The sequence below is a fragment of the Balaenoptera acutorostrata genome, chromosome 10, assembly GCF_949987535.1.
Source record: "Balaenoptera acutorostrata chromosome 10, mBalAcu1.1, whole genome shotgun sequence".
NCBI lineage: Eukaryota > Metazoa > Chordata > Mammalia > Artiodactyla > Balaenopteridae > Balaenoptera > Balaenoptera acutorostrata.
In genome coordinates, this window is record NC_080073.1 from 55,104,681 (window position 1) to 55,119,338 (window position 14,658).

The 14,658-nt window shown below is 36.7% G+C and overlaps 1 protein-coding gene across 11 annotated transcripts in view; it reads right to left on the reverse strand.

Moving 5' to 3' along the window:
• The window catches only part of RBMS3 (RNA binding motif single stranded interacting protein 3), a 727,705-nt gene that overhangs the window by 62,783 nt on the left and 650,264 nt on the right, over positions 1–14,658 (reverse strand). For 8 of the 11 annotated variants that reach the window (XM_057554702.1, XM_057554701.1, XM_057554705.1 and 5 more), the window contains 2 exons: positions 9,041–9,151; positions 2,027–2,074 (listed from right to left, as the gene is read on the reverse strand). In XM_057554702.1, coding sequence (XP_057410685.1) covers positions 2,027–2,074; positions 9,041–9,151 — 159 coding nt within the window. Of the gene's footprint in view, positions 1–1,059; positions 1,143–2,026; positions 2,075–9,040; positions 9,152–14,658 lie in introns of those variants that run through there. The other 3 variants (XM_057554706.1, XM_057554703.1, XM_057554708.1) reach the window with 2 other exon arrangements.

Below are 14,658 nucleotides of genomic sequence, written 5' to 3' on the forward strand. Positions count from 1 at the left end.
CTTTCCTGATCTGATCAAGGGTTTGGCAAAGGATATGTTATTTTTTCAAATGTCATTCAAGTTGTGCCCACCAGATAAGTCACAAACATTTTAGGAAGGCAAGTCTATTTTCATTTAGAGATGGACTAAAGAGGCCAAAGAAGTCTGTGCAAATTTATAAGATGTCAAACCACCAACCCAATCTTGTAAGGGGAAAACAACTGTAAAATCTCCCAAAGTGTTATTTTTCCTGTCACTTCTATTTTAGTCCCTTTGTATTCCACTGGGGTCTTAGCACTTATTTTAGTTTAGTGATATCATATTTGAGCTTTCTAAATGTTCTACGTAATTACTGTGTCTTATTCCTCAAGCACACACCAAACTGCCAGATTAAGTTTCTCAAAGCACTGCTTTGATCAAGTCATTTCTCTGCTCAAGGACTCTCAGTGGCGCCTGACTATGGAATTAGGTGGGAACTCTGAGTCCAGATTTGCCACCAGATGTTCTGCCACCATTGATTTGTGTAGAGCCTGACCCATGACACACATCTAGTAAGTGCTTTTAATGTTTTCATTGCTTTTTCCATTGTGTTCTTGAAAGTGAAATCAGAAAACCTAGTTGAAGGAAAGTTCCATTTTGTGTCTTTCATTATTATCAATATTGGCAAATTATTAAGAATAGATGCCTCTTGTTAAACAAAGATGCCACATGGTAAACAAAGTAAAGGCTACATACGTTAGAGAAAGCATCTTCCCAGGAGTCCCATATCCTAAATAAAACAGGCACATGAAGATATGACAGGTAATACACTTCGGGGAAAGATAAGTGGTATTTTCATTAATGACAACTTATAGAGATTTCCAGGAGGACCAAAGTAACTTCACAGCTGAAAGCTAACTCATTGCTTCTCAACTGAACTTCTAAGAGGAGTATTCAGCCATAAGCATAATTAAACAAGTCCACAAGACATGAGAAAAGGATTACCCTGAAGATGCTGGGTCAAGCAAACCAGGTGGCCCAAGAACACGATGTTCTCTGCTTGAAAACCATCATTCAGTTGCCAGACTCTGCTGCTCTCTGGGCTCTCCCATTCTGTTTCTGGCCTTTGTCTCTTGCTCTCTCTCCAGTGCCCTTTCTTGGTTTAGATTTTATGTCCTCATCATCTGACACATCAAAGGATTAAAGAGTTCAAAGCCCTTCATGCTGCCAGTATTTTATTTAGTTAAAATCAACAAAAATGAAAACTTGTGCCCATTTTCCTCTTTGCAAGAAACCAAAATGCAAAATCAAGACGAAAGCACAAGAAGATCCGTGCTGTTCAAAATTAAAACTCATGTCTTCACATATGTATACTCTGTGACAAACGGCACCACTGGATTTTATGAAACTACTTCAATATTGCTAATTAAAATGCTCGAGACACTAATGAATTCTCAAACCAACCTCTGCCACTTTGTTGTACAAATGGAATATTGGCAGATTTTCTTTCAATATCCAAAACACCATTTTTGGAACAAATTTGAAGTTTTGATTCATTCAACAATTATATCGAGTACCTACTATGTGTCAGACACTATGGTGGGTGCAGAGCAAGCAAAATGGGATGATTTTCTGATTTCAGAGGAATTCCGGTCTCTAAAGCAGTGCTTCTCAAACTACTTTTATTCATCTGTGCCCTCTTTCGATAAACACAAGTATCCTTCTCCAATTTCCCAGAAAGTCTAATGAACGCTTCCAACACTAAGAATTACTGATACACAGAACATAGACTCAATTTTCTGTGTATCCTTCATAGACCAAAAGTCTTTGAGCTTTTACTTTTTATTTCAAAAGCAACACATTTATTTTCCATACACAAAACTGGATTGGAATATTAAATATCCTTTTTTGAACCACATATGCTAAACCCCCACCCCGGAACTGAAATTGAAATGCCTGCTTAGAATCACTGTTTGAGAATCACTGCTTTAAAGAGTTTTGGAGAAAAACCAGGCAAGCTCCCTCTCTCCCATCCAATCAAGTCTTAAAGGAATTAGAATTTTCCTACCTGACACAACAGCTGGTGGAGTATCATAATCCTGTCTTGGGACTGAATCTTTGAATGAAAAGAGCATGAGAAAGAATGCAATGAAGTACAAAAGAAAATAAAATAGAATTTTAGCTCTAAAACTTGGAAGTGCCCACTGTATGTCACATGGTACCTAAGGCTCCTGCCTTCAAGCACTCAAGGAGGCACTATGACCCCTTGACAGTTGACAGTTGACACAACGGTCCCCACAACCACCACTCTGGACGTGTCGTTAGGCCCCGTGTGACCCGCAAGGACAGCATCATCTGTCCCAGAGTATTGTCATCTTCCTCATCTTTCATAACTTTGGTCCCTCCCTTGGGTCATCAACTTGCAATATGTACCCTCTTTGGCTGACACAAAAGTTCTACAAAGTGGCCCGTCAGGAAGGGGACCAAAGTGCAATATGAAACCCCAGTCCTGGAGAACAAAAGAAATAACTACAATTTCAAAAGAGATAAATGAAAAATTTGCACACTCCCAAATTCTATGGAGGCTGACATGTTTTGAAGCTAGAATTTTGTTATTGACCACTCATCTCGGGCTCTGTCCCCAGTGGTCGAGGCCAAGGAGCTTCGTGTGCTGGTATCGTGAGGACACAGATCAATAGAACAGAATCTATTCAACAGATGGCTGCTGTCTTTTTCCAAAGTGTCATAAAATCGGAGGTGGCAAATTGTAGATCGAGGTTAATTAAACAACATGACGTCCATTTCAAAAGTTGGGGTGACGTGGGACCAAATATAACTGCTTTTTTAAAGATGAAAAAGAGGCTTTGGCTTAATATCATTTCTTTAGCCAGGGATCTAAAAACGGAAAGTGGGACATGGACCGACTTCTAAAAATGGAAAGTTCTAATCTAGTTCCAGCTCCCCTTGGAGGGGTAAACTGTGTAAAAGGGACTGGGTATTGCTCATATTCAAATAAACTGCCCAAACATGGTTAAAAGGATGCTTTTGCATGACCCGCATTCCATTCATATGATCATTATTCCATTTTAAAAACTAAAACCTCAAACTTCACTCTTCCACCTACTTGGTAACTTAATTTGGACTATCACAAATTTCTCCGTTTCATCTCCTTGCCACAAAAGGACAATGTTGATCACTCTCCCATGAGTGAATGGTGTGTGAAAAGACAGATTAGAACTTGAACAATGCAAGGCCAGCCAAGCAAGCATTGATCAAAGATTCAAATGCAAGTAAACCTTAGGCATAAGTTATTCTGTTTCTCACAACAGGTATGTGAACTAGTGACTTGATTATAATCCCCAAATCTAGAATATATAAAATCATTTTCAAGGGGTCTCCAAATATTTCATTAATACTGGTAGTAATTCTGATTATCTTTTAAAAAACTAAGCACACATTATTACTACAAACAAACAAGACCGTGACACTAGTCATTTCCCAAGAATATATTTATAACATTTTAAAATTTATAAAAAATCATGCTCATTGTTGAATTCTTGGAGAATGTAGAAAAGTACCATGATTAAAATAGAAATTATCCCTAATCCCATCATCTAGAAACCATCACACTTGTTTGTACTTGTTACAGCCTTATTTCATAAATATCTTTTCATAGTTGATACGATACTCCACACATGCAAATTTACATCCTGCTCTTTTGATTTAACATGATAGTTAATCCCTTCCTAATTATTTTATACACTTATAACTTCATGCTGCATTACATTCTAGTTTATGGATGGATTATGATTTATTTAATCTTCCTTATTAGACATTATAAAGAATACTGGGCTGAATATTTTTAAGATATATTTTCTGTTATTCTAGAATATTTCCAGAGAATAGGTCTTCAAAACTATAACTATTTGGTCGGGGAATAAAGCTATTTTTGAAATGTCTTGCAGGTCCACCCTGCTATCCAGTTGACACTTTCACAAATTTGGATTCCTACCATCACACTATCCATGCTTGAGAATGTATATCTCCCCACACCTTCATCAGCAATGTGTATTATTTTAATAACTTTATTTAATGGGTTATATGTGTGTGTCTGTGTGTGCATTAGATTAATTTACTGTTAAGTTGATCATTTTTCATATGTTTTTTGGCTTTCTATTTCCTCCTTTATCAACTATCTGTTCATGTTCTTTGGCATTTTATACATTGGGACTTTTGTATTTTTTGCTAATTTATTGGAATTCAGAATCTATTTTTTAAACAGCAAAAGCTTACTATTTGCAAATAAACTTTCATAATACTAGACTTTCACTTAATGCCTACTTGTTTATTGTTTATATTGTAAGACTAACTTCAAAAATTCACTTATCTTACAACAAGACTAAATAAATTTAAAAAAACTATTCCCTTTCATCTATATTTTGTTTCTTGTATTTAACCATTTTTAATTGCTTGATACTTTTTCCTGAAAAAACATTTCAGGAGATGTACTCATGACCACTTATGAATTTATGATACTGTTTCCTAATCATGAGTCCATTTAACATCGTGTATTGGTTTTTATCACTCTGTCTTAATACTTATATTCCTGGATAATAGCTGAAAATAGACAATCTCTAAGCAAAATGAATAATTCAGGATTTTCACCTGATACCATCAGAATTTCAAAGCAATACAGGAGGGATGGTGTTACTGAAAACTGTGAGAGAACTATGTTGAACAAGTCAAGAACAATTACAAGATTATCTCTGTGAGCGGCTATGGTTACACCACCAGAATCCAATGATGTCACAAATCACCAGTGGTCTGGAGACACAAACAGAACTGCAGATAAGGAGCCTGCAGAACAAAAACTTTTTATTTCTTTCAACAGAATCTGGTGACATTGTAAGCCACTGGTGACCACCAACTGAACAAATGAAAAGGAGATAAGAAACTTGTAAAACCAGATTGTCATGCAATTTGGAGGTTCTCATAACACAGTAAAATCCCCAGTGGTTTCTGCTAAAGCTTACAATAGACTGATAAGAAATTATGGATAATAGGGCTTTGGTCCTTGAGGGAATCCTGTGACAAAAAATAAACAAAAGCAGAAAAGCTAGAAACTTCTTCAAGGTCAGCAGAGCCCTGGAATAAAACCGTTATACTGCTTGCATAAAATTCATTTCTTTTAAGCCCTGCAGATTCTGTCCAGCTTAAAAATAGGTAAAGAATTGAACGATAAACATTTGAGGTGGCAAAGAATGGTTAATTAACCTACAAGGCATCCCTTTCAAAATGTGGGGTCATGGGGGACCAAATACATCTAATTTTATGAAGATGAAAAAGAGGCTTTGGCTCTGTACACTTCCTTTACTCAGGGATCTTAGAAAAGAAAGCGGGATATAGCGTATGACCTAAGGCACCCCTTCTGAAGATGGAAAATTCTAATCTAGCTCCAGGACCCATTAGCCCTGAACCCTGCTTACTTTGGTTATTCCCTGGATCTCTCTGCTCTGCCCTTGGAAACTATTTCTGGACTTGAGGTTCCTGTCTTAATCTTGACTTGTTCACACCTTGTTTTGCAGAATTTCAGTGAGCTCAGATGTCTGAAAGCCTCTGGAAAATTATAGTAGGAGAGAGACATGGTCTGAGAGTTTTAGACTGACTGGCTGTGGCAATATGGCGGGGAACAGACTGGAGTAAATTGAGGTGGGAAACAGGAAGAACAGTTAGGGGACTATTACAGTTAATCAAATGAGGCCCAGGGAAGAGACTCTAGAATATGAAGGAAGGGATGTATTTGCCAGATGTCTATGGGACTTGAATAGTAACTGTATGTGGTGGGAATTGAGAAGGAAAGGGTCTACACTGGGTCCTAAGTGTAGTGTTGGACTCCCCGGGTGAGTGGTCATGGGGTCAGCTTGAGAGGGAACAGGAGCAGGACCCTATAAGAGGAAGGGTCAGTGGGGAGAAAGCTTGGGAAGCTCATGAGATTAGTTTGGGTCGTGTTGACTTCGAGATGTCAGAGGGAGAGTCAACGTGGAAATATTTAGCAAGTGGTTGGACAAATGACTAAAATTCTAAAATGGTCTAAAATTCTAAGACAAGGTTAGCCCTGAGGACTCAGATATAAGAGTCTTCGGCATAGAAGGCAGAGTTCAAAACCATCGAAGTGGAGGAGCTTGTTAAGGAAATCATGTATGAATGAGAAGTAAGTTTAAAAACTTATTTAGCAGCCTAAGAAAGAAAAGAAGCAATGGCCAGAGAGATCAGAGGAGGACCAGGAAAACCTTGGGCAGGAGTCACAAACTGACAGCTCTTAGGAAAATTGGGTCCAATATTCAAACATAGGGAGATTTCCCATTAAAATCCAAGTAGCTTATCTTGAAAAACTGGAAGGTTTCCATATCTCATGCCATTAACACTCACAACACCCCTGGGATATAAACATTACTTTTCCCACTTTGCAAAAGAGGAAATAAAAGTTCAGAGAGGTCAAGTAACCTGCCTAAACATGCACAGCTAATAAGGGGGCAGAACCAGGCTTTAAACTCAAATTCAACACCCACTGTTCTTTCCATGATACCAGGCCACCTTCCCAGCAATGGATAAAGTGTGTTGAAAAGATCTAATAAGGTGGTGAAATCTGATTAAAAGAATCAAAAGAATCAATAAGAGCCACTCCAAATGCCAATCAAAAATTCAGATAAAATGAATCTATGATATTATATCAAAGTGTAAGAGTGACAGTTTAAGAAAAAAGTATAACTTCCTGCTGGACACTCAACATTGTCAGTGATATTTTGTTGAATAAATCTACAAATTAATACTGTTTTCTCTCTGCCTTTTCAGAACCTTATGAAACTTTAAACCTTTGCAAAACATCAATTTACATAAAGCTTATAATGTTTTTAAGCATTAGTACAAATGTGAAGGAGGAAAATAATTTTTAAAAAAGCTAGAAGAAATTTGATGTTAAATATAAGCCACATGCTTAAAACTTTTGCTTTCTGAGAAAGAAAAGGGGATATATCATTATTGAATAATTTGGCTATTACCAGCTGGGCAAAATTTGTGGTCTTGTATAAATGTATCCTTTTTGAAAATGCTCAAACACTAGGCATAATAGACATTATTGAATCAATAAGTATTTCTTATTGATACTGTTCTATATAATTGAGCTTATTTTTCAATTTCATAAAGGATTCAGTCATATTCTCAATTAACTTAGGTCATATTTTTCCTAGTTTCCTCCAAATTTGAATTCCAGTAAGTCAGCTGGCTTTGCTTTTGATTCAAATGAGTAGAATTTATAAAGTGTTTCTTTTTATGCTTTGCCTTAGAACTCCCTCCTTTATCGGATTACAAATTGTCATTCAATACAGTAAAAGTGCATTACTTCATTTATTCATAATTTGTGATCATTTAAGTAGGGGAAAGCAGATATAAAGGGAAATCAGTAGTGGGACATGAGAAACTTCAAGCCTTCCAATATTGTCCTGGGATCTGCTTTATTAATAAATGAGAAAAGTGACTACAGGTAATCTTCACACATTGCTAAAAGCTATAGAAATAGTATCTTCAAATTCTAATGAAAATTAGCTGTACCACACTGTAAAATTAAACATAGTCTTACACATGACTTTTAAAAGTCTAGTTCAGAGACCTAAAGCTAGTCTAAGCTTTCAGACACATAGGTATCATCAACTGCTTTTTATAGGTTCAGCAACTGAGGCCTTCTAGATGGGTACTTTGTTTATGTTCATAAAACTAACTTTCTTTATTGAAACAATGGGACTCTTTCCATTAGGTATATAGACTTTCCTCCTATTTAGAGCAGATTACTGAGACCTCAGTGAACATGTCAGAAACTTCTTAAATTCTCAAAAGCCTGTGAGTCAACACATCTATGTAGCAAGCAAACCATTGCTTTAAGGTAAAATCTCCAATATACAGCTAATGTACCTAGTGTACTTAGATGTTTGGAGATGTTGCCAGCATAACTGAGAAGAATCACAGTAGTGGTGACTATGAGACATATAGGCATAAAGTCATAGAGGCATATGGTTGAAGGGGTCCCATAGATCTCCATGTTCATTACTTCAACTGGATGGAGAGGGGCATTGAGACCAGGAGATGTTATCTTCCTAAGGACAGACAGAAGCAATAGGGCTCCATCAGGCTTTCTATAGTATCAAAGCTGTCTCACTCAGAAGAAGATACATGTTTTCCTCTCTCCATCTTTAAAAATGACAAAATTATCTACGTTAACATTTATGAAAAATAAAAACTGTTACATGGGATATTGGTTTTGACATTTTTCATTGTTCTCTATAATTCATAAAGTATTCCATGTTGTATTAGACATTTGCCCTCCTGACCATTTGGGGAACTGTCTTTGAAAAGATTTTTTAAAAAACAAAGGTTTGCCAATGATTTCAACTGCCTTGTTGATATAAAAGCAAGGCTGCAATGGGCATTTCTGAATATACTTTTGTGCCCTAAGGAAAAATAATGGCTAATCAAAAACATCCCTACCTATAAAAAAAATCAGGTACATTAGATTCCTTTCCTTTTTTGAACATCATCTATGTTGACATATTCAAAAGAAAGATTAGAATAAGTTGATTATGTGAGGTTCTCAATTACTTTTTGTTGCTTTAAACATTGAAAGTAAATAAAAAGCCCTGCATATTAGTCATAATCAAGGTTGGACCCCTGTCTTGTGAATAACCTGGGGCTGCTGTGAGCTGAAGTGGTAAATATCTGGGAAAGAAAAACTAGGCTCAAGTGTATTAAGTTACAAGGTCTAAAATAGACACACCTGGTGCATTGCATCATAGGAACCAGAAGTAACACAAATTTAAATGCAATGCGGTAGAACCTTCAGCCTTGTCAATGCGAGTAAATGTGCCCTGGAACTGTGCATGCAGAGGGCAGTTTATTCACAGTGGGACCTACAAGGCATGTTCGTCAGTGGTGCAGAACCAGTTCTGCTGATGATGCCAGTAAGAACAGCGAGTATTGCACCTTATATTGATGAAGTCCAAGAAAACAAAAGGAAACAAACTCTTCAACTCACCGTTCCTGTTGTGCCCAACGAAAGGTGATTCATCTGTTGTGTCAGGGGGCCCATCATGTTTGCTGGCTGCATTGACATAGGATGGTCCATTGTTGGCGTAATCACAGCACCCTATAAGCACACACAACGTCCATCTGAAAACATGTTCCACAATGAAGGAAACTTAAAAAAAAAAGCACAGTAAACTGTGTCAACATCATACGTGCTTACTTCTCACTAAAAAGCCTAACGAGCCATGTGTGATTTTTACATCCATTCATGTCATTTTGTGCCTGTCTAAATATGTAACATTAGTGACTTTATCTCTGATGTGATTCATCTGTCATTGTCATTTATACTTCCAATATTCAATGTAGAAATGTATTCTAAGACATCAGATAGATCCTCTCTCACTGTTCTACATACAAACTTCTCTGACTGAAAAATATAAATACTATGGAAATTCTCTAATTGTTCTTGATATTGAGTAAAACTTCTGTTTTTGTCATTTACCCAGGATTTATACAGATAATTCTTGATCACCTCAATACAACCTTCCCCCAGGGGGATAAGGCTGGTCCAGATGGGTTTCTTGACGGGATACCTTTAAAGGACATATTAAAATCTAACACAAATGTTATAAAAATCAAAGCTACTATTTCCCATATTTTTTCCTCCTAATCTTTTGACCTACCTTCTTTCTACCTGTGCTTTTGACACAAGCCTAGAGGATACTGAACTCTACTAAATGCTGGTCAAATGAAACAGCACTGAAATTTTTTTAAATGCAAAAATATCAAGTGTTTCATCATGGAAAGGCCTACTTCTAGAATATGCTTTTTGATTTATCATAACTGTTGGAAATGCAAGAAATAATAGACATTAAAAAAAAAATTCTGTCCATATACAAAGTGTCACATGGCCCATGAAGCCTGAAGCCAGGCCATACTACCCTTCCCTTCCTTTTCCTTTCCACGATCCTACTATTCCACCTTAATTGACTAACTTAGAGAATGGAAAGATCTTTTTTTTTTTTTTTTTTAAATTGAAAAGCTAGGGTTGGATGGAATCTTTGAGACTGTATAATTCCAGTGTTTTATTTTAAAGATAGTAATAAAGGCAGAAGCTCATTTAAATACCCAGTGGTAGAAAAATGATTATGAATCTGAATGCTATTTTTTTCTGTAAACATTATTTTGCTATGTGACTTTTTTTCATATAAATAAACATTTTGAAGAAAAAAAAATAAGTCAGATTCATGTGGATGGAAGGCTCTCAGCACCCAAACTAATTACCCACAAGCAAATATGTCCTAAAATGCCTTAGCTCAGGATAATGTTTCTCGTGCTATTATCCAAATCCAGCTCCCTGACTGTACCTGTTAAAAGATCAGGCTGTCACTCAGCCTTCCTTGTGGGCTCTTCCTCATCAATATGGAAGGAAAATAGAAACTGAACCATATATTTGTAAATGACTGATATACAGAGCTAGCTTTGTTCTCAAAGACATTTGGACTTTTGAGCTACGATCAATCAAAACATGTATGTTATTTTATAATCTGTAACTTGTAAATAGACATAGTTGTGCATTTGCATTGCTTGAATTTTTTGATGCTTCCATAAACTGTCATTCATCAGAATGCTTCTTGAATGAGAGACATGATAAGCTTTTACTTAATTATAATTCAGAGACACAACACTTTTTCTTCCTGCTGCCTGAATTTAACAAAAGCATCTTTCCTTTTTCCTTAAAAAAAAAAAAATTACTAGTCTTTATTTCAGGTATTTGTCATATCAAACTAGCAGTAAATACTTTGAGAATAACTGAGAAGTTTCTTAAATCACTTAGGGATAAACTACAGAATAATCTCAGAGTTAAGACAGAAGTTCTGAAGCATTTTTTTTTTAGCCAAAATGTGGCACTTTCACAACATTCTAATCCTTAGCAGGTGCAACACTTCAATACTCTTCTTGAACTTGAGATTTAGGCTATCTTCTTAGAATATTTGCCCCTAGAGGTTCTGACACACAGCTAACTTGTGACAGTCCCGGAAACCCCACAATTCTAATCAGATTGCCCTAGTCACATAAAGAATTGTTCATCATATATCAGAGATAAAAACCAAATTGTGTTTGGCCAGGATACTTTCTTCGCAATGCCCTAGGGGTGACCTCACTCCCCAGCAGTGTGATAGGTAGTCTTAAGTCTTTTTTGGGGGTGGCAATATGTAAATGAGATAAGGTGAGCCTGTGACAGACAGACAAATCAAAATCTATGCATGATAAGTATAGAAGGATTGAATGCCTGCATTTGGAATTAATTTCGGAAGAATCGTCTGGTCTCTTTAGAGAATCTTTTCATGGAAAGTGCTTGGGGACTCATTTGATTACAGATGCCACAGAGTGAGTGCTGCTTCTGTGTATAAACCAGAAACCTGACAATCAAAGGGAAGAGTGTGTGTGTGTGTGTGTGTGTGTGTGTGTGTGTGTGTGTGTGTGGTGGGGGGAGGGAAGTGTCATCATTTAGCATTGGAAATAGCAGCGCTAGGCGTGGAGTGGAAGACAATGTAAGAGAAACATTCCTAATCAGGCCAGCTATTGCAAATGAAATGAACAACGAAATAAGGCTTCTTGGGGGAGGACACATCAGGACATACATTCTTATTCAAATTTAGTAAAAATGTTCAAGAAACACAGGATTCCCACAAATGATTAAGAGCATACATTTCTTAAGAATCTCAAGGGATGGAAGAAACTTACAAGCAGTGAGTAAGTTGGAAATAGCAGACAGGAACCCCCTGGGGAAACACATTGTCTTGATGGCACTTTACCAGGGACAGACAACTTCAGGAGTTTGAAGTGCTGGTTATCTACAACCGAGACCGGGCTTTGCCAGTCACTGTGTTCATCAATTGCAGTTCAGCCACAGAACCTCTTTTGTATTGTGTAAGACATGAAACAGTGTGGGGGAGAGGAAAAAGAAAGAAAAAATAACAAAAAAGGAAGAGAAAAATCTATGGTTGTTAAGGCAAAATTATAATCGTGCCTCATTGAATACACTGTCAAAGCCCTTCCTATCCGATGCATTTAAGCCATAGACTGAAGAGTGTTTTGTGACAGATGTTGCCAACACATAAAGGGTAATTTCATTTACTCAAAAGGTATAGAATGTGCTGTCTGACGGAGTTCGCTTGGCAAATGGCAAAGCAAGAGGAAACAGATTTTTCATTTTAGCATCTCCGGATATCTGGGTTTGCTCAGTGTTTAAGCTGCAAAGAAAAATACTGTAACATGCTGTAATTCCGCTAAAAAGCACAATGACCAGGCAGCTGATGGGACTGTCTGGTCTGTTTTAGCCACGGCCTCTGCAAAACAAAGCTGTTCACACTCAAGAGTCATAGGGTGGAGCCGTTTGCCCTAATTCTGAAATAAACAATTTCAACAGGATTTTGGATAAAGTTTCCAAAGATCATTGATGTGGAATAAATATATCTGACCTAAGGCCACAAAAGCATCTGTGTTGTTAACCTCCTGCCAATATTTGAAAGAAATGTTAAGTCTAGGAGAGTTCATTGATATTTTAATTTTCTAACAGAAATACAGGATCATTGACAAATTGAGGAAAACACCAGCAAGGCTCTCTCCCATCAAGAACACACATAGATGGTTTAAAACCTACATTAATGCCATGATATGGACCACAATGAGAATTACCTGTATGAATGTTCCTGTGAATGTCAATATTCTAGGCCACTGCCACTCCAAATATGATCAAGAATTTAAATTAGACTCTCTGGGCTTCGGGCATTGGAATCTGTGTTTTAATAAACTCTCCAAATGATTCTGATGCCCCCTAAATTTGAGACATGTGCTCTGTCTATAAACGGCTATTGTATAAGTCAGTGTTACAAATACTTGGTCTTACTTTATTTATACTGTTTCTCAATTATTTGTTTTAAACCAATCTTGTGATAGGGTATGAGCCTTTGTCTAATAATTATATTACATTTTGTTTAAAAAGGCAAAGAGGTCAAGCCTGCATTTTTGATGAGCTGAAATGGGGTGATTATCTGAGTAATTCAGGCCTCAGTCTGATGATCTGACATGTTTCTCTTTGATCAGTGTGCTTGTGTTGGAGCACATTTAAAATTCCTTCCTGTTTGGAATCTAAGGGAGCCTTGAATCTGAAATCACAGAAATGTAAAAGTATTAATAAAAGGTAGGAAAATTATAACGTAAGTGAAAAAAAGGAAAAGAAATATCACCCTCTTTTTCCCTCTTGTCCAATCTAGATGCCTCAGGTCAAAATGTTTGCAGCCCAAACTGGTATATACAGGATGGATAAACAACAAGGTCCTGCTGTATAGCACAGGGAACTGTATTCAATATCTTGTGACAAACCATAATGGAAAAGAATATGAAAAAGAATGTATATATGTGTATAACTGAGTCACTTTGCTGTACAGCAGTAATTAACACAACATTGTAATTCAACTATACTTCAATAAAAAATAAATTAAAAAGAAGAAAAAAACAAAAAGAAATCTTTATGTTTCTTCCAAAGAGAAAAAAATGTTTGCAGCCCATACTGTGCTCTTTTGCTATGGTCACTTATGCAAAACCATGGGACTTGTTAGTAGTAATCATTCAACATGACTTAAAAAAATGTGGTTTAAGGTCATTTGTCTTTCTCATCTGTGTGTTTTCTGCTTCTCAGTTTTTAATATTTCTAGAATAAATATCTAATGGAGTTTGTGTACACCAGGCTATTTTTAGCACATGTGACGTACAGAGAATGATACACCCTTACAAGTAAACTAGTTAGTGTAACGGATTTTCCAGTAGCAATGATGTTTTCATCATATAAATGGCATAAAGTTATTTCACTTAACTTGGGAAATAGCTAACCAAATGCAGTGCCCTGCTATATGAGTGTGTGACACTCCATGTTGTGTATGTAGAGATGTTTCACCTTTTCATTTGTTGATGTTGGCGTGGGTTTTGTTTTGTTTGCAGGGGTGCTTGGTGAGGTTTACATAGGGCTGCCTAGGGAGAGATAAAAAAGGATTGGGAAAGATTTCCCCATCCTCAGAAACACTCATTAATCCTCAACTACTTTGATCAATGTCCAACTTGCAGAGGATGGTCTGTCTTAAAAAATATATATATTTGAAACCCAGAAAGCTGTGGCAAAGCTGGAAGATATGACTTCCACTCTGGAAGCAATTTGGAATGATCTCCAACAAACACTGGAGGCTTGGGAGAATGGTGAATAACCAGGTGTGGAAGCCAGGCTGCCTCGAGGACCCCATGTCAGCCCCTATCCTTCCTTCCCTTTATTATTCTCCACTTGCTTCTTTCAATATACCTTCCAAGAGGGCGAGGGTAATGTTTACACATATTTGTAATCCCTATAATTATGAATTACATGCAGTAGATACTTGAAACAGTGTTTGTGAATTAATTTTATATATCGGCACCACAAATTGTTCAGTAAAATTAAAAATGGCTAACATTTGCCAACTTTTAAAATTTCGATTGTTCATTCTAGAAGGGCTGAAATCACGTTTGCTTGTTCAAACTGTCTATTTACAGTGTCATGGTGTTGTCTACAGTAGGAGGCATGTAATATATGTTTCA